The 19,815-nt window shown below is 60.8% G+C and overlaps 2 protein-coding genes across 4 annotated transcripts; both read right to left on the bottom strand.

Moving 5' to 3' along the window:
• Positions 1–1,837: 1,837 nt before the first annotated feature.
• ANKRD39 (ankyrin repeat domain 39) lies at positions 1,838–7,355 on the bottom strand. The gene is made up of 4 exons (XM_022598948.3): positions 7,160–7,355; positions 6,003–6,106; positions 5,463–5,666; positions 1,838–3,025 (listed from the first exon to the last, which is right to left on the bottom strand). Exons 1-4 carry the CDS (start codon positions 7,257–7,259, stop codon positions 2,882–2,884), a joined length of 552 nt encoding a protein of 183 aa, XP_022454656.1. The 5' UTR covers positions 7,260–7,355; the 3' UTR covers positions 1,838–2,881.
• A 1,689-nt stretch (positions 7,356–9,044) lies between these two features.
• On the bottom strand, positions 9,045–18,862 carry SEMA4C (semaphorin 4C). Of its 3 annotated transcripts, none has more exons than XM_022599244.3 (15): positions 18,783–18,862; positions 16,159–16,304; positions 14,521–14,669; positions 14,132–14,194; positions 13,889–13,987; positions 13,717–13,813; positions 13,478–13,594; positions 13,229–13,380; positions 12,956–13,131; positions 12,538–12,682; positions 12,224–12,446; positions 11,995–12,107; positions 10,744–10,901; positions 10,586–10,656; positions 9,046–10,460 (listed from the first exon to the last, which is right to left on the bottom strand). In XM_022599244.3, exons 2-15 carry the CDS (start codon positions 16,265–16,267, stop codon positions 9,631–9,633), a joined length of 2,502 nt encoding a protein of 833 aa, XP_022454952.1. In that variant the 5' UTR covers positions 16,268–16,304; positions 18,783–18,862; the 3' UTR covers positions 9,046–9,630. The 3 variants fall into 3 exon arrangements, with proteins under 3 accessions (XP_089778851.1, XP_022454952.1, XP_089778849.1); XM_089922723.1 differs by having other exon boundaries at positions 16,159–16,307; positions 18,783–18,844; XM_089922725.1 differs by lacking the exon at positions 18,783–18,862 and having other exon boundaries at positions 9,045–10,460; positions 10,744–10,898; positions 16,159–16,341.
• Positions 18,863–19,815: the final 953 nt, after the last annotated feature.

The following is a 19,815-nucleotide window of genomic DNA, read 5'->3' as shown; positions in this document are numbered from 1 at the left end:
CCCCCCCCCCCACCCTGCACCTACTCAGAAGTGATTCAACCAATAAACACACATCCTGGGCGCTGGGCCACCAGCCCAGGTTCCAGGGGAAATGGCTCCCATTCTCCTAAGTGCAGATGCCCTGGAGAAAAAGAAGTGAGCCGCCACGTTGCTGTAGGTCTGGCTGCCTGAGACCCTGGGAGACCCGGCCCAACTGCCCTGGCAAAAAGACTCCTAAAGAGGACCTCTGCCTCAAGACGCTTCCTGGCTGCTACAGGAGGAGATCAAGGGATTTCCCAACTCCCGGCCAGAGGCCGCCTGGGCTGCTCTTGGTGGTGGTTTCCTTCCCCAGACACCCACCCTGCTCCCTCACCACTGTGACGGTCAAGGTCGATGATTAAGCTAGGCCACCATCAGAAGCCAAGCCCAGCCCGTCATCAGCCCCTCATGCCTCTTGAAGAGCCTCCCACGGCCGACACGCACGTCCCCCACCAGGGACCTGGTGGTGGACCTGGGCACGGAGACGCCCTTCACCAGGAAGGTGAGGTTCAGATCCGCTGCAGGTCCAAGTACGAACGTTAGCCATTAATCCAGTTGCAAAACAATCAGTCTGCAGCTACCAAAGCCAAACTTCCTAATTCTCCCTAAGACACCAAGCACGACTTCCACCCAGCTGTGCCTTGAATTCTGCCTTGACCTTTGAAGGGAAATCTGATTGCTCGTGTCACTCCGATTCTGGAGTCTCATTCACTAGCTATCAGATTTCCTAGTGAATAAGACTCGGAGCAACATGAGCAGAGATGACCAGGACGAGCCAGCCGGAGGGAGAACTGTGGATCCAGGGCAGCCCAAGGCCCCACCACAGCTGGTTTCTTGGTGACTGCTTCCAAGCCCAGCGGCCATGGCTCAAGGGCCCAGCCGCTCCGCAGCACGCGGGACCCTCCCGGACCGGGGCACGAACCCACGTCCCCTGCATCGGCAGGTGGACCCCCAACCACTGAGCCACCAGGGAAGCCCGAGCCCCGAGCTTTCGAGAGAAACTCCATCCTTATGCTCCAGGGTGTTTCTGTCAAAGGTGATTCTTGCCGGTGGTCCTGAGGAGGGAAACGGTTACCTGGAGGAGAGTGAGGGGAAACCGACGAGAACAGGCAGGACTTCAGCTCTGGACTCCACTGCCTGCCACACAGAGACTCCTCTCCTCCAACGTCCGAGGGCGGGGGCACCGACAGGCTGCATCAGAAATTCTCAGCAGAAGACTTACTGGTATTCACATGAAACTAATTGGTATTAACTTAATACTGGTATAACTTATCAAAGAAAAAATTTACTCCTGGTAAAAACTCCAAACATAGCAAATGAAGCTCAGGACACCCTTGGTTAAGTACTCTTGCCGTGGAGCCCGGGGAAGCCATGGGTACAGTTTAACACACAGCTTCCTCATGCTCCTCCTGTGTGTTGTGTGTACGCACCTACATGTTTCTACATACTTTACGTAATCACGACTCAGCACTCTTTCCACATTAGCATACGCTGCACTCAAAGTGCCGGAACCTCACCGTCCCCCTGCTGCAAACACCTAGGTTATCTCTGCAATTTTTTTTTTACGTTACACCCCATGCTCCAATCCAAATTTTTGAAAATGCCTCTGTAAATAAACATCTTTGGGGACTTCCCTGGCAGTCCAGTGGTTAGGACTCAGCGCTTCCACTGCAGGGGGCATGGGTTCGATCCTTGGTCGGGGAACTAAGATCCCGCAAACCGCTCAGTGAGGCAAAAAAAAAAAACCCCAAAAGCACACATCTTTGTGCACACAGATGACTATTTCTCTAGGGACCTACAGAGAAATCAATGTATTGGCCCCGTTCACTTAAATTTTAATAGATATCGCCAAACTGCCGTCCACACCGGCGGTAACCAATTTCCACGAACAGATAAAAACAAACACAGTTAAGACAAGGAACAGCATCAAAGAGAAAAGAAAAAAGATATATATAATTATGTACATCTATACATAACAAAGGATCAATATCCAGCCTACAGAAATAACTCCTATGAATCAAAAAAGAGAACAATTTTAGATGGACAAAGGGTACGGACAGGAAGGTCACAGAAGACAGGCGTTCAACCTCACCAGCAATTAGCGATGCAGCCAAACAGCACTGTGTAGTCTATCAGACGGTTGAAATGAATGAAATTACTATAAACGCAAGTGCTGGGCAGCTTCTGGGGAGGTGGGAGCTCCCACACACTGCCCGCACGGTGCCGGGCGCCCTCCCCAGCACTCCCCAGATATTCACTCGTCTCACCCCCATGTGGACTCCGAGGCAGCCCCACTGTAGTCACTCCCACCTTAGAGATGAGGACGCAGGGGACTTCCCTGGCGGTCCAGTGGTTAAGACCGCGCTTCCACTGCAGGGGGCACGGGTTTGATGCCTGGTCAGGGGGGTTAGGATCCTGCGTGCCGCGAGGCAAAAAAAAAATGAGGACGCCGGACAGATGGGTAAAGTGACTTGTACCAAGGTCACTCAGCTAGAAAGCAGCTGTTCATTTGTCACATATTCCACAGTTTCTTCTCATGCTTACATACTTTTGTATCTTCAGATTTGGGTCTTTGCTCGAAATTTATTCTTGTGCGTGGGATGAGGTAAGGATATAACTTTATTTTTTCCAAACGGAGAGATGTTTCCACATGAACTAATTTAGAATACGGTCACCTGTCCAGGCTGGAGTACTGGCAGCCCCACCAAATCGCCACCCTTGCTTCCCCAGTGGCCAGAATGGGGCTCTTCCGGGGTCCTCCAGCCTCAGGATCCCACCCTGCGGCTCGGGCGCTGACCAAGGCGGGGGCTTGGAGGGCTAGTCCGTGTACCCCACACGCAGCCCGTGACACGAGCGGGGAGACTCAGCTGGCCAGCAGGTCCCGCAGGTCGCTGTTGCAGGGCAGCAGGTCACAGGCGAGTCGTGCCTTCCGGTCCCGGACGGCCTTCAGGGCTGGGCTGTGTTGCAAGAGGAGGGAGCAAACGTCCACGTGACCCTTCTCGGCGGCCTGTGGGGAGAGAGGCCCGGATCAAAAGCTGTACCCCACTGGGCCCTGTTCTTTCTTGCTCCACTTCTGGGGCCCTTTTAGTCCGAGAAAAGGTCTCGTGGAAATGGAGGCGCTGGCCGTCTGAGCCGGTTTCCCCTAACCCCTGCCAAACTGCAGTGACGTGCTGCAGGGTGGCGGGGCACCCTGGTGCCACTTGGGCAGTCAGCTTCAGCTTTTCTTCCTTGTGTCCTTTGCTCAGTGGCCATGCTTCTTTGCCGAGGCCTGCACATTAAGAACAAGGACAGAACCTTGGATCTCTAAGCATCTTTACAAACATTCAGATTGTCTATAGGGTGCTGGGTGCCGTGGGCACAAGACACATCAGACACGGCCCCTGCCCTCTGGGAACTTTCAGATGAGCGGAGAGAAACGGGCCCAGTACCCAGCTTTCTCCTCGTCCCCTCGGAGATCAACGATCCCAATCTGGATGTCAATTTCTAACCTACATCCTCCAAAAGAGAAGTGTTAAGTGATTTACATAGATTATCTTACTTAACTTTTATAATAACCATCAGAGGTAGGAAGTATCATTATTTCCACTTTATAGGCGAAAAAACTGAGGCTCATAAAAGTTGAGTAACTCGCCCAAGGTCACAGAGCTAATGCGGCAGCATGGGGAATTCTAAGCCAGGTCTGTCTGACCTCGAAGTCCGAACTCTCAATAGCTATGTTGTATCACTATATTCCCTACTCCTCCCAAGAGACAAATTAAAGGGCTACGGGGGCTCCTGAAAGGTATCAAAGTTAATGTTAGTACCAAACACCATCTCAAATTTGAATCTAAATCTTTATTCAGCATAAATATTATCTTGATGAGTACAGACCTGGGATTCCCAATTTTACTGCTTCAACTCAGGCAATAGCGTGTTGTGAGCAGTTGTAAGATGAATTCCAAATAATTTCTGGCAAAAGAAAGTGCCAATGTTTGCAGAAGGAAGCAAGGGAGGGAGGCAAGCAAGCTGGAAGGAAGGGACCATTCATATTCCTCACACACATGCATTCCCTCAATTTCTCGAGAATGCCGCAAGTCCGGGTGACACCAGCTAAGTCCATCCATGGCAGTGTCCTGCCTATCAACACCCATCATGTGAGCCGTGGCAGTGAAACACTCAAGCCAACACCAGTTTAGACCACTGAGAAACGAGCAACCTGCCTTTCCAACCAGCAAGGGTCTCAAAATGAAACAACCCCCAGCTGCTCACTCAGCACCTGAGCTCGGTGCTGAGGCCACGGCAGGAAACAGGGCCAATCCCAGCTGCCTCCAGTGAGACGGAGCTCACACAGGGAATCTCAAGGGGGAGAAGAGTCAGAAGTGAAGCAGAGTGCTTCTGGGCATCCAGGGGCAAGAGCTGTCCTCCTCTGAGGAAACGGGAAGGCTCTCTGAGGGCATGATGTAGAAGCTGCAATCCAGAAGGAAGGACAGATGCTAGTCAGAGGGAAAAGGGTGATGTGAGGCATCCGGATGCCAAGAGATGTGGTCTATGGCCTGCAAGTGATAGAGAAGCAGGTTCAAGAAACTGAAGACGACTAGCGGGGCAAGGGCAAGCTGGCAGGTAGGCAGGGGCTGACCCCAGAGGGCCTGTACAGCAGCGTAAGGACTTGGTAAAAGCAAGCCTCCGAAGGACTCGAAGGCATGGCGTGGTCAGAAGTGCTTTTTAAACCATCACTCTGGGAGAAAATCAGTGGGGCTAAGGGAGGAACAGGTTTGCACACATAGGCCGTAAGTATGCATCAACTGCGTCTCAAAGATGCACAAGAAATCGGTAAAAGCAGATGCCTTAAGGGAGGGAAGGGAAGACTAAGGGACCAGGGGTCGGGGGGAGGCGGGGCGGGGAGGGAAACTTGTGTCCACGGTAGACATTCTGTACTCCTCAAACCGTTCACAGCGGGTAGGTGTTTCTAGTCAGAAAACATTTAATTAAATGATCACTCCGATCACAGTGTGGAAAGCAGACTAGAGGGATAGGCAAGAGTGGGTGCAAGTTTCAGAAAACTCCGTGGAAAAGCATTGAGGACACATCATTAAGGGGAAGAAAAAAAAATGACGCCATACGTTTAGTTCTAATTTATGTGTGCAGGAGACATGCTGGAAAATTATACGTTAATCCTAAAGTGACGAGAGGTGAGCACTGAGATTACAAACGATTTAAATTTTCTACTTTATGCTTTTCCGTTTTCCCCATGTTTTCTACAGTGAACGCATTATAACTTTTACTTTTTTATTTTTGGCCATGCCTTGCGGGATCTTAGTTCCCCGACCAGCGATTGAACCTGGGCCCACAGCAGTGAAAGCGCGGAGTCCTAACCACTGGACGGCCAGGGAAGTCCCATATTATAACTCTTCTAATGAGAGAAGACAAGTTCTTGCAACCTGTGAAACTTCCAAGAGGGGACCCACCTTGTGCAGACTGGTCATGCCGTCGTCGTCCACCAGCCTGGGATTGGAGCCGTGCGACAGCAGGAGCCGGGCGATGTCCGTGTGCCCACAGTAGCTGGCCCGGTGCAGAGCGGTGGCTCCCCCGTGGGTCTGGGCATCACACTTGGCCCCGCTCTCCAGCAGGAACTGGCACACGGCATAGTGCCCGTTGCGGCTGGCATAGTGCTGTGGGGAACAGAGCCGGGGTCAGGGGGCAGAACCCCGGCGGGGGGTGCCCCCTCCGGCACCTGGGTGACCAGGATGAGCCTTCATTCCTAGCTTCAGTTGCCGCCACTGTAAACTGGGGATAATAACCATTCCTACCTCGCAGAATTCTTATGAGAACGAAGTTAAATAACTAATGCAAAGCACTTATGCTAATTAAAAAAAACCAGGTTCACGTGATGCTTAAACAGAAACCCTGCTGGGAGAGGAGGAAGGGTGGGAGAAGAGAAAATGCAAACATCATCCCCTCCCCACCCCCAGAGAGCAGGAACCCGGTGAGGCTCATCCCCAGCTCACCAGAGCCGTGTAGCCGGCGGAGTCGGGCTGGCTGGGGTCAGCTGCCTTCTGAATTAAATACTTCACTCGGCCCAGGTCCCCGTTCAGGGCTGCAGACCAGATTCCTGCAGAAGGACAACCCGAGCACTGAATAACACTGAATGACTGGGGGCTTCCAGCGCTCCCTTTACCTCCTGACCTCTTGTTTTCTCATCTATAGAATGGAAATTCATGGGTTCAACAAATATTAACACGAGCACCTCCTCTGTGTCAAGGACTGTGCTGGGTGCTGGCGACATCGCTGGGAGCAAGACAGACAAGGGACTTGTCTAACCAGGACAGGAGATTGGGCAGACACAGTCACCCTTCTTCCCACTGCAAACACACCAGTGTTGGATAAAGTACTGTTTAAGATGTTTGAATATACAGTCACAGTCAAAAGGAAGAACAGGACATTGCCAGGTGACAGCGCAAAGTGAAAACCACAGCCAAAGTTGTGAACAGTCACCCCATCTGTGGAATCCCGAGAGTCCTCAGAACCGTCCCACAACTCAGAGGGCTTTGGCTGGAACGCCTGAGCGAGCAGCGTCTGGAGCAAAGTCGGCCGTGCGCACGGTGAGAAACCAGACAGAGCCAGGCTCTGTGCACAAAGCCGCGGGTGGCGAGTGCAGCACCAAGGATAGTCTGGGGCAAAAGAGTTACCCCGCTGAGCCCACAGGTAGGGATGACATCGCCTGCCTCGAGGCCATCTCTGCCGTATCTCACGCCTGCAGTGCCCACAGGCAGCCCCCCTGGTCTGAAGCTCCACCCACTCGGGGTGGGTGCAATACCCTGGCTGCAGGCTCTGCTGCCCAGGAGCAGACCCGGGAGCAGGGCTGGGTGTCCCAGGGTCGCACCAGGTGAGGAGCCGGGCCCAGCCGCACCACTGGGGAAAGTTCCTGAAACCAAAGCCTGTTTCCCGACCTGCACGCGAGCCGGTGTTTCTAATGCCGAGCTCCCGCCGGGTCCCTGGCGGGCTCTCACTACGCGGGAGCGGTAAGCCCACCGCCCGCCAACGCTCCGACTAGGTCCCCAGGCTGCCTCCCCCTCGGGGCCCCGGTTTTCGGCCACCTCCTTTGCCCTGGGGGCCTGGGGACGCCGGAAGGCGCCGGGCCGGTAGGGCCGCGCACCCGCCTCACCCCTCTCGAAGTCCATCTCGTCCAGCGTCTGCTGCACGCCGGGAGCCGCGCTGGGCCGGGAGCAGCAAGGGCCTTCGGCGCAGGGCCGCGGCACCGCCATGTCGCCCTCCGCGCCCTCCCACCCGCCGGCGGGCGCGGCCGCGGGTAAGGTCACGGGCACGGGCGCCGGCGCGGCCTCGGCGAGCGGGGTGGGCGGGGCGGGCGCAGCGCTGCCCACCCGCCCGGCCTGACCACTCGGCGTCCGCACGAGCCACGGGGCCGACCAATCAAGCTTCTGGGTCTGAGCCCGGGAGCCAATCGCGGCGGTGGGGTTGGACCTGGGGGTGGGTGCCTGGCCGCGCCCGCCCGAAGCGGCCACGCGAGGGCGTCCCAGGCTAAGCGGAGGCCGGGGCGCGCCCGCTGGAACCCAGGGGGGCGGGGGCGGGGGTGGGGTGGGTCGGGAGTGTTTATGTGGCGTCCTTCCAGGTTCTCTTCGTCCCACCGGGCTCCCCAAGGGCCGGGGGTCGCCGGGAGCACCCCAAGGTCCTTTCCCCCTTCTTTCCCCCACCACGCGGGCCCAGGAAGACGGGTCACCAGGGCGGCGCGGTGACCACTTGAAAGGCCGCGCGACACCCTCCCTCCTCTCGCCCCTCTTGCTCACTTTTTAAAACCCCGTGGGAGGCAGGTAGTCATGACCTATCCTGTCGCTGGGAGCACCTGCACGTAGGCCCGGGGGGCAGGGAAAAGGGCCTGGAACCCTCAACCTCACAGTGGGCACCTCGTTTACCGAATCAACCTTCTTGTATCGAGACATTCTCTGGGCTGTGGCTTAGTGAGCGTGCGGGAAAAGTAGCGTGCTCAAGTCAGCAGATGCCAGCCCTCTCTTAACGGTAGGACGCCGGGCAGCAGCCTATTCCAGCCACAGCAGGCACCCCCAGACTGGTCAAGGGTACAGAGGACTGGCTGCCTCTGTGTGTGGGCGTGAATTATAGAACCCAGGCGGGGTCCTGTTTTTCTTACAAATATCTGGGCCCTGCACGGCTCCTTCCATAGGACAGGGGCTTGGTGCCCACCGGGTGGCAATGGGGAAAGTTCCCTATGGCGTGTAGCTGAAGCATTCAGGGCTAACAGTCTGGAGGGTAAAGGCTGGAAGTCATCTTTCCTCCCTTACGTTGGTTGGGAGCCCCATCCTCACACGAGCCAGCCCACACCACCTTAAGCTGCTTCTAGGAAGTTCCCCTCCTCGGCCCCCTCACTCCCATTTCCCCTTCCCAGAGTTCTGGGAAGCCAGGCCCCTCCCGCTCTCCTGCTTCTACTCCCCATGCCCTGACTTCTCCCTTTGGCCAGAAGCCAAGGCTGGCTCTCAAGAGGCTGTGGCCCTGGTCTGGCTCCCAGCCCGAACCACCACTGTGGGAAAACATTGGCGCCTGGGCTGTCCCCCCTCCAGAGAGGGGCACAGGCAGGAGGGGGACCACTGAAGGAAAGGGAGGCTGCCCCAGGACTGAGAAGGGGGGCAGTCCAGCCCCACTCAACCCACAGGGAGTCTCCCTCTTGGCACCCAGAAGGTTTTGGCCCAAATGTCTTGTCTCCGTGACAGGAAGTTTCATTTTCTCCATTTTATTTGTCCATATAAAAATACTCAAATATTTACAACAAATAAATACGTGGGGACACAATAAGTTACACTGTGAGAAGCCCTCCTCCTGGGGCTGGGAGAGGATGTGCCGCATCCACAGCATGCCCGCCCTCTCCTCCCCTCCCCCTCCCCCTCCCCCCACACCACCTTTCCCAGCCCTGCCAGGGAGGACAAGTATAAAATACCACTGAATCCCAGGGCCAAGCAGGAGGCCCCTCCCACCCTTCCCTCAAACACACAGGAGGCTCCATCTCCCTCCCCCCCACCCTGAAAACATTCACAGCCCCGGGAGTAGGACCAGGCCCACCCCAGAGCCCTGGACTCCCCCAAAGGGGCACAGCACCCTGCCCAGCCCACCCCCGTATGTACATGGCTGCCCCCCAACTGGGGACAGGCGGGGGTAGGAGAGGCAAAGTGATACAACCCCTTCCCCTTCATAGCTTCAGTGACCCACCAGGAGGACCCCAGGCCAAGGGAAGACTTGACAGAAACAGGAAGACTGTGTCACACACCCACACACACATACGTGCACACGTCCACAGACACACATGTATGTACACAAACACACCCATGTCTCCAACTTCCGCCTTGAAAGGTTTTGGCTGCTGGGGTCCCGTGCGTCTGATTCACAGCCCCTCACAGAGGAGGAAGGTGCCCTCTGTTGTGAGGCTGGTGCCCCGGTGAGCCACACCAAGTGGCAGTGCCCGTGCTGAGAGAGCAGGTCCTCATGGCCGGGCGGTGCCGGGCAGGGTCCGTCCGGGGCAGAGCAGGTGCCCGTGCCATGTCCCTGAGGTAGCTGGTGCCTGTGCAAAAGTAGGAGCCGCGCCTCCCACGCCGCCCCGCCGGAGGGGTACCCTCACACCGAGGACTCCTCGGGGTTGGAGTCCGGCAGCTGCTGGCGCTGCTGCAGTTTGCGTCTCAGCTCGTCGGCGAGCTCGGGCAGCGGGTGCCCGAGGCTGCCCCGGTCCTCCCCTCCCAGCTGTAAGCGCACGTATCCGTTGGCATTGGAGTTCCGCCCACCCCCCAGGTGGAGCCGAGTTGGAGAAGGCAGGGGCTGGCCGGGGATGCCAGGAGGTGGCGAGGGGGGCCCGCCGCCGGGCTGGCACCGGGCGTGTCCAGGAACAATCTTGAGGGAGCCGTCCGAGTAGTAGTAGCCCACGGGGTCCCAGAGTTTCTCGTCCGTCTCGGGGCCGGGCCGGAACGGGGGACTGGTGGGCTCCTTGGGCAGCTCCAGAGGGTACACCAGGGTCCTCTCGGCTGCCTTGGCGCCCTTCTCCAGCTCCTCCCGCAGCCGCCGGCGCAGGGACAGAACCAGCAGCAGCAGCACAAGGCACACGGCCCCCAGGGCCACCACGGCCAGCCACACCAGCCCCAGGCTCTCCAGGGGGGCCCGGGCCTCCAGGGTCACCGACGGGCCCGCCACCACTGCCACCAGGTAGCCTTCGGCAGCCAGCCGGGCCCCCTGCTCCTCCGAGAAGCAGTGGTAGGCCCCGGCGTGGCGGGGCTGGGCGGCCATCACCACCAGGGCCTGCAGCCGGGCGTCGTAGAGGAAGGAGCCGGGCTGCTCTGCAGGCAGCTCCCGGCCCCCAAAGGTCCAGCGGGCATGGGCGAGGTTGGAGGAAAGGCGGCAGGGCAGCACCAGGTCTGTGCCTGCCACCACGGTGATGTTTCTGGGCGTGAGCCTGACTGCAGCGGCAGAGAAAGCAGAGCAGAGTCAGTGCAGGAAACCCAGGCCGGGGGGCGGATGCAGACACTCCAGCTCTGGCCCAAGGCCCACCGCCCTGGGAGAGGGACTAAAAAAAACAGCTCACCTTTCTTACTGCCCCGGAAGTTACAAATGCTTGAGGTGTCTGAGACTGTCACGTGCTGGATCAGCAGGGACCTGGTGGGGGAAGCAGAGGCCATCAGCGTCCCAGCTCTAACTCCCTCCCCTCCCTGCTGGTCCCAGCACGCGCAGAGCCCCGCTCACCCGGAGTGGCCGCCCACGGCCGTGCAGCGGCTGGTGTTGACGCTCCAGGCGCAGTAGGGGTCCCGAGCAAGCACGCAGTCAGCGCAGGAGCGGTACTTCACACAGTCGGCCAGGGGCAGCTGGACCAGCTGGGAGCGGGAGCCCGCAAAGAGCAGCTTCTGCCAGAGAAGCACAGGAGGGGGGTGAGCCAGGCCCGGACATGGCCTGGGGGCGGCTCAGACCGTTGCCAGGGGGCACAAGGGGCCCAAAAGAGAAAGGGGGCTGCGCTCAAGTCCTGAGGAGGGAAATCTGAGGACTGAGAATGCACGGAGGGCTTACTACAAGCCAAACGCAATCCTAAGCACCTTACAGATGTGACCTTATTAAAAAGGAACAGCAAACCTGTGAGGCCGAGAAATATAATCACACACACACACGCCCCTACACACACACACGCCCCTACACGCACACGCCCCTACACACGCACACGCCCCTACACACGCACACGCCCCTACACACACACACGCCCCTACACACACACACACCCCTACACACACACACACACACACTCACTCCAGGACAGTATAAATAGCGCAGGAAGTTCAGTTTCCGCAGGGCCCGTCAGCCTCACAATAGCACCAGCAGAGCATAAGGCGTTTTCCTCTGTTTGAATGGTGATTGCCAATTTGTGTGTTTCTTCAACCACAGACTTTGTTTCTGCCATTATTCCACGTTCTGGAGAAACAACCTGAGCCACCACAGGTGGTGAAAGGCAAGCACGTGAAGGTGCCACAGATTCGCCAGAAGAGAGTAGAGCAAGAGCAGAAGTGAGAGCAGCATTTCGGGGAACGGCTTCGCGCCGGAGGCAGGGGGCAGGGCTGGAGGGCAACGGGGCCGGTCGGCAAGGCGACATCACGAGGGCATCACGAACCGACACAGCACAAGGCCTGGCCAACAGTGGCACCGGCAGAGAAGAGGCACAGCGCAACCCCGAGGGGCCTGAAGAAAGCGCACAGAGCAGCTGCCAAGGCCCCGTTCTGGGAACGCAGCCCCGCCAGGACCAGGCTATATATAAAACATAATGCCCGGCTGCCAGGACCAGGCTATATATAAAACATAACGCCCGCAGAGCGCGGATTCCGTTAGCGCTCTCATTCCTGGGACCCGCCCCAAGCTACCCGAGGTGGCTCAGGCATCTCCCCACCCCTGTACCGGCCAAGCACACGACCAGGGGTGGCCTGGGGACAGTGGTGGGTGGGGCCTGATTACTACCTTGCTCCGGGACAGGACCAGGCTTTCCACTGGCTCCTGGTCAAACACCTGCAGCTCCTCAATCAGGTGGACCCAGGGCCCCAGGCTCACGGCCTTGAGCAGCCAGCCATCTCCTGTGGGGGGGCGGGGGAGGACAGGTGTAAAGAAAAGAGCAAGAGGCTCTCCCCGCCCGGGGCACACAGGCCTTCGCCCAGTCCCCAGCGGCCAAGGCCGTGCCCCCTGGGCCCACCTGTGCCGATGAAGAGCACTGTATAGGTGGCTCCATCAAGCCCCGTGACCCGGTCAGCCACCAGGTGGGTGAAGTTGGCGTCTTTCTTCACCAGCAGGGGCCGGCCCCACCGAGGCCCCACCTGCTCCTCCATCAGCGGGTGCTTCTTGATGAAGTTGAGGGTGTTGTCTGGCAGCTCCAGGGAACTGGTATAGCCGTGGCGTCGGTGCCAGTTGTTGATGCACTGGGGGCGGGGGAGAGGAGGGAGCTATCAGCCCGGCGGGAAGGGCACCGGAGAGGAGGACACAAGCGCGCCCCTGCCCCAGATGACTCACCGAGCCGGGCCGCGGGCTGGGTACCGGGTCGGTGTAGCGGCCCCACTTTTGTGCTTGCTCATGGTACTCCTTGTAGGGCCCCTCGAACACCCTCTGGATCTCTTCCAACTGGTACTCACAGACTGCTGACAGGTCCATGTCGCCCCTGTCACAGCAAGGGAGGGACCCCCAGGGTCAGGCCTGGGGCGACCACAGCTCCGGGCATGCAGCGGGAAGGCAGGGCCCAAGCACAAGAAGGTCACGGGCCCACGTGACGCGACGGCGGCTCCAAGTGCCACCGGGGACAGAGCACGGCCCGCCTCCCGCGGGGGGCTTTGCAAAGGGGCCAGGCGCCTGGACGTCCCCCGGGGCCTGTCCCTGTCAGACCCAGCCTGCGGACCCGCTCCTCCCCACCCCCAAGGGCTCCCAGCCAACTCACCACCGCGCCCGAAAAACCCCGAAGAAGGTGGTGTTGTGCCAGGAGGCGTCCTGCAGGGTATGCAGTGCCTGCAGCTGGTTGAAGTAGAGCTGCCAGTCAGGCGCGGAGCATACCAGCCGCGCCTTCAGGAACGTGGTCCACTTCCTCTGCAGCGTCCGCGCGCCCCCCACGTCACCCTGGGGGACAGCGAGGGGACACTGCCGGTCAGCCCCGCCAGGCTCTCAGGGCCGCCCGCCGCGCTCCCGGGGCCGCCCGCCGGGGGGGGGTCTGTACCTTGCAGACTCGGGCCACGCGGGCCACCACCTGCTCGGCGTAGCAGTCGTATTCCACGGCACGCTCGCTGAAGAAGAAGTACACCTTGTCGTCGTCCCCCGTGAAGCTGCCCAAGCTCTCTGGGATGTAGGCGGAGCCCACGAAATGCGGTTCTACGGGAAGGGGAGGAGGGTCAGCCCGGGCACTGGGCCCTCGCGGCGCTTCCCACCGACGGCTGCCCGGTTGGCTGGCCGGCTCCTCGGGGCTCACCGTTGAGCCAGAAGGCCAGGTACTCCGTCTTCATGGCGTGGTGCGGCCCCATGATCCGCAGGATGACGGGCTCCGTGCCCAGGAAGTTGTTGAGCGTGGCCGAGTACAGCTCCCCGTCTACGGGAGACAGGGGGTCAGCCGGACCAGAAGCGAGGTGCAGTTGCACTCAGGCCACACAGCCCTGGACTGGGAACAAGTCCTGGGGGAACCCCCCAACCTGCAGCGGGACAGCCACTCACCCACAAGGAGGCCGGTGTGGCCCTTAACTGGGTCATAGGGACACTTCCCCTTGCCATCTTCGAACTCGCCACGCTCCAGGGTGAAGGTGAGCATGTCCTAGGGGAAGGGAATAGGTGATGAGAAGGCGACGGGGATCGGTCGAGGGGGCTGGGGGAGAGGAGCGGCACTCACAATGTAGGTGCACTTGGGCTGGAAGGCGTAGGTACCACAGACATACAGGTGGGATGCGTTATACGGCTGCAGGAAGCGGATGAAGTTGAAACACTCCGTCTGGGGAGAGAGGCATCAGTTAAAGTATGAGGGCCCCGGACATGGGGACACAAGGACCCAGACCAGCACTGGGTCAAAGGGGGCTCTGGGGAAAGAGTGTGCACCATGCCCCCCGCCCCTGCCAGCAGTGTCCCAAGCACCCACCTGGTTACTCTTCCCTTTCTGGGTACACTCCGCCTTCTTCTCAGCTGGCGCCTCCCATGAGATCTGGGGGCAGGGAGGCGACACGTCAGCAATGTCACAGGTACATACTGGGCATGTGCTACTAGCAGGGCCCATGGCAGCAACGTGGGGAAGCCAAGTGAGAAGACACAGTCCCCACTCTCTGGGAGCTTATTCCAGCAGAGGTCAGAAGCCCCAGCTGCCCCAACGCAGTAGACCCAGTAAGTGCTGCAGACTCGGGGGAAGCAACATGCTCACCGAGGAGAATGGGGTGGGGGGCAGCTGAGCCGAGGGGACAGCCTGGCCAAGCGAAGCCCCTCCGGGTCCTGCCTCTCTCGCCCCCGCGTGCCTCCCGCTCCCCCACCTCTCACCACTCCCTGCAGCTCCAGAGCCTCCACGCTGAAGGCAAACAGGGCCTCCCGGGCCCCTACGTACAGGAGCCCGGTCTGCTCGGTCAAGGTCAGCGTCAGAAAGTCCTGGATGCCCGTCTGGGAGAAGCGCCGCACCACCGTGGCCAGCTCTGCAGGGACAAGGCCAGAAAGAGCAGGGATGGGGTGAGCGGACCTTCCTGGGACTCTGGGAGGCCCCCCCACCCCAAAATCAGCCCTCCTCTATGCGATGGTCACCCCTGGTCCCCACATTAGAGCTAGCACCCCACAGGCAGATGCCAGCCAAGCCCCCTGACTGGTAGTAAAGGGCATTTTCTGAACAGGCTTTTGGCTCTGACAGCTCCACCCAGGCCTCCCTGGCCTTTCCCAGCCGGGGCGGAGGCAAATCTGGGCTGGGGAGGAGGAAGGAAGGATATCTCAGCCACAGCTTCCGGTCAGAGGAAGCCATCAGACCGATGGCTCTCACTCCCAGGGTCAGCAGCACTCCCCCCTCCCAGCTTCCTCAGCTGCTGCTTCCTTCTTTGCTCTGCTGCCTGCTGCCCTCACCAGGGTCCAGCCAGGCCCTGGACCCTGATCCAGTAGGGTAGGACGGACAGAAGTTGTGAGCACTCCTTTGACTTAGGAAACCCTTCCCTCCAGTGAGACCCAAATCCGGGCTGTTAGGGATACAAGCACAGCCGGCTATGGGCTGAGGAGGGACGGCAGGAGATGGAATCGGGCTGGGAGGCCAGGCCAGGGAGGTCAGCGGAAACCAGAAGCTGGGGACCAGAGATGGCGCTGAAGCCTCGGGGCTGGGAAGCCCTGTTGCCATCCGCCAAGCAGGGCGCTATGATATTCGCGTAGTCACAGGATTCCTACGTCAGCCCCCCAAAATAGCTGCCGACCTGTCCTCAGGGTCCCTCTAAACCAGCCTTACTCTTTGGAGCCAACGATGGGCCCAGACATAGGCCGGCAAGGGAAGGCTTCGTTAGCATGGAGGGGAGCCTGTGGGAGGTGAGCTCATCCTGGGTCCCCAGAGCACACAGACGATACAAACACCTGACATCACCTCCGCGTGCAGGTGTGTGAGCACAGAAGGGCTGTCAGGTCTGCCGTCCCCCCATGCGAGCACGTGCATGCGTGCACACCCCCCTCCCCCACTCTAGGGCCACCAGACAGCAAAGTGTCAGGACAGCAGAGGGGCGTCTATTGTATCAGGGTTGCTAAGGGGGCTCCTGGGGGCAGAGAGCTGGAAAGACTTGGGGGCGGGCGGTGACACCCTTCACCTCATGCCCATCCTGACCCAGGTTTCTCTCTTTAGGCTCTCAGTGCTCGCGATAATTCCAGAAGTGAGGCATGGGGAGAGCAATGCAGAATGGTCACTCTCTCTTGTATAACAGGGGCAGCTGAGCCAGGTCCTAAGTGTCAGGAGGGATCCTCTAGGTCCTGGCCTGGACTACCAGTTCTGGGTCCCTAGGGCCACTCACTCACATTTCTCAGTAAGCTGTGTCACATACATCAGTGGGCCTTGAGCCCGACTGCAGAATACGGCTGGCACATCCTAGAGGGCAATTCCTTAGCACCCCTCTTCCCCCAGGAGTCCCTCCTGGCCTCCCGGCTCCCCGCCCTCCAGGCACTCACCCCCAGAAGATACCGTCTTCCGGGGCACCAGGTTCCACCACACCTCAGCCCCAATGCCCAGGCCCCACAGTCCCACTGCCAGCAGCCAGACGGCCCAGTGCATGGCCATGGCACACGCCCTGGCGCTTAGCTCCAGGCCAGCTGCCCTGCTGGGGGAAAAGAAAGGGTCAGAATCACAGCCAGAGAAAACAGACCTGAAGGGGGCCCACACAAGCCGTACCAGGAGGCACCGACAGGACAGAAGACCAGATCCATCCTCCCCAGGACTCCCCCGTGCCTCAGGCCTTGGAGCAGAGACCTAGTCCCCTCCGACACCTGGCCTCAGCCTCTACAGCCTCCAAAGGGACCATGGGGTCTCCCTGGGGGGAGAGAGAGAGCTAAGTCAGCTGCAAGAGCGGACACTTGGACACTCGGACAACCTCCGGGCCCTCCCCGACTCCTTCTCTTCAACAGGAAGTTGTTTAAGAAAATAAAAAGGGGACCCCCCTCCCCCCCTCAGGCCTGATAGATTCGAAAGATTTCTTAAAATAACCTCTGGAGGCAGGACCTGGCCCTACTGGGGCTCCAGCCAGCTCCAAGACCTAATTCTGAGACGCAAACCCCTCAGCAGGGTGATAAGCATGCGGTGGGGCAGGAGGTTGGAAAAGACCCCCAGGGAGGACTCGGCGCATCAGGCCTGCGGGGGTCCCGGCCCCAGCCTCTCGCCTCCCCCAGCGCAGACAATAGCCGGGCAGAGCCCCAAACCCCGTTCCACATCACAGGGCTGAAGTGGGTCCGGGAGCTGGAGGGGCCCCGCTTCCCGAGGCCCCTTTGTTGCCCAAGAAGGAAGGCAGGAAGTGGGTGGGATGGGCGTGGAAATGACCGGGGCCTCATCCTGTTCCTCGCACAGGATCCTAGGAGACACCAGCCCTAGGGCTGAGGGGCGGCGGGACAACGGAGCCGGCTCCGGTCTCATCAGGGATCTCCCGGCAGCGCGTTCAGGCGGGGGCTGGGGGCAAGTGAGGACCCGGTGGGGAGCGCCAGGGGGGTTCCTCCTGGACCGCGGAGGGCGCCCCGAGCAGGGCCGGCGCCTGCTGCGCTCTCCCGGGGTCTTGACGAACCTTCCCAACTCGGAGATCGCGCCCCCAGGACCCCGGCCAGGGCAGGCCATCTGGATTAATTTCCACTGCTCCAGCCCTCCAATGCCGGGAACAGAGACAAAGAAGATGGGTCTATGCTCACCCCAAAACAAAGGGTCCCCGCCAAGACCCCGTCCCGGGTCCCCCCCGCCCCCCCGGATTCTCCCCTCCCCCAGCTTCGGGGATTTGAAGGCAAACAAAGCGGCGGCGCTGGGAGCGTGGCGGAGCCCGGCCTGCGGACGCCCCCTGTCGGCCCAGTAACCCAGCGCGGGAAGGGCGGGGGGGGGCGCAGGAGATGCGTTCACCACCACCCCCGTCCCCCAACACACCCCCAGCCCTCCCTCGGCCCCTTACCCCAGGCCCGGGCCGGACCCCGCGGCGCGCTCCAAGGCTCTGCCGCCACAGCTCCTCCCCGGAGCAGCCCTGGAGGTAGGGGTGTGTAGAGGGGTGCGGGCTCCTGGCGGCGCGCCCCCCACCCTTGCCCACCCAGAGCGGCGGGCCGCGGACGGCGCCCCCGCGGCTGCAGGGCTAGCGCTCCAGCCGGGGACTGGGCGGCGCGGCTCAGGAGCCTGGCTTTCCAGGACAGCCCGCCTCCCCAGCGGAGCGGGCGCGCGGCCGGGGGGCCGCGGCAGGGAAATCCGATCCCACAACATCGGCCTCCGTCCAAGCCCGCCCCAAACTTTCCGTCGGGGGTGGGGGAGCCAGGGGCAGTTCGGGGGCCTGGAGAAGATCCCGGCCGCCGACCGGACTGCACGAGGGACCCCCGCTCCCTGAGCCCCGCTGCCCCTGACCAGTCCGCGCCTCCGGACCCTGTGGCGGCGGGCGCCGCTCTCCCCGCTCCCGAGCCCCCGCGAAGCAGCCCGCGGGGGCCGCAGGAAGGCGCTCGGGCGGACAGCTGTCCCCGCCGCCGCCCCTCTCTGAGCCCCCAGACCCTGTCCCTCGCGCGTGCGGCGTCCCCCGCCCGAGTCGGGGGACAAAGCGGCGACCCCGGAGCCCCCTGGCTCCGATCCCAAGCAAACCCGGCCTCACTCACCTCTTCTTCGCGGCTTGAATCCCTGGGCGCCGCCCTCGCGTTCGGCTCCGACCACGGTCCGCCCCTGCCCGCGCGCCGCCGCCGCCCGCGCGCGCCCGCCCGCCCAGCTCCGCTGCCCCTCTGCCACCGCCCCTCGGCCCGGCTCGGCTCGGCGCCCCCGGAATCGGGCTCCCCGCGCCACCGCGGCGGGCGCCGGCTCTTTCTCCGCCGCGGCCGCGGCTCTCCGCCCCCTCCCCCCTGACGTCAGGCGGGGGGGCTCGACGGAGGTCGGGGGCGGGCCGCGAAGGCCCGCCCCGGAGGGGGCTGCGACCCGCCGCGACCTGCACGCCTACCCGCTCCCCGCCCGGGGGCTCGGACCCCCGCCCCTCCCCGTGCCCTGCCGCCCTGCGCCTTGCAGCCGCGAGCTGCGCCACCGCGCTGGGAGGTGGGGCGGGGAGGGACTCCTGGCCCTGGCACTGGGGAGTCGGACTCACCGGGTCTTTCCGAAGTGTCCCCCAAGGCCAACCGCGCAGGCTGGGCGGCCGGGCTCGGGAATGGGGCTAAGGGGATCCCCACGCTGAGGTTACTGGAACGAAGGCGTGCGGGCCACTTCAGGGCGAGTATCCGAGGCTTCTTTTCGGGGCGGACCAGAGTGGTCTGTCTGTTGGCCCCCAATTCTTCTCCGTTCCTTGGCCCCAACTCCCACTGAACCCTGCGATCAGACTGGAACGGGCCTCACCAGCCAGTAAGACCCCCCAAGTCTCCCCGAGACCTTCTGCCCCTTGTTTCTCACGCTCCAGGCGGAGGGACCTGCTCAGCGCCCCCCGGCCAGCTCCCGGCGAAGACAACGCTGGACTCCGATTGCACAGAGCCTACCCCTCAGGAAATGACTCCTTCTGGTGCCCTTGGAAGACTGAATAACAAGTGACATGAGCCCTGATGTTCAGACGAAAGGGTTCTGAGGGGAGCCACGCTGGAGGAGAACTGGCATCTTCTGAACCGCCAGCCTCCGCCCACAGCCGCTCCTAGAAGTAACTTGTAGCCCTGGCCTCCTGGGCGGTGCTGGGGTGTCCTCCTTGCCAGCTGGTTTCTCGGAGCTGGGCAGGTGGACAGAGGAACCCCAGGGAGGCCAGCCCACCGGGACCCGGAGACATATGCCACCTCCTGGCTAGGGGCAAAGGGCAGAGGTGAAGAGACTGGAGGCCCTGAGGCTGCGGTGGTGACTTTATGCCTGGTGCAGTCCTGGAGGGGAGGGACACTTTAGGGCCCCGTCAGCAGATCTGGATTATAAATCAGTCCCGACGGGAGCTTTTGTTCTGGGTTAAAACTTGGCATCAGAAAAGTGGAGACCAGAAGAGTCGTGGAGATAATTGGGAAAAGCAGCCCAGTTTGGATTCAGTAACAATTGGGTCTTTGCTGGTATACATAAAGGCCCCTTCTCCCGCGCTGGCCAAAGCCACATTTCCCAGCTCCTTTCCACCAGAAAAAAAAAAAAAAGAAAAGCTGTGGCCTTGGAGATGCTGGAGA

The sequence above is a fragment of the Delphinapterus leucas genome, chromosome 13 (genome assembly GCF_059928025.1).
Source record: "Delphinapterus leucas isolate spDelLeu-1000000601 "Yukka" chromosome 13, BTC_Dleu_Yukka2, whole genome shotgun sequence".
Lineage (NCBI taxonomy): Eukaryota > Metazoa > Chordata > Mammalia > Artiodactyla > Monodontidae > Delphinapterus > Delphinapterus leucas.
The sequence above is the reverse complement of the archived record's forward strand: the minus strand, read 5'-3'. Positions and strand labels throughout refer to the sequence as shown.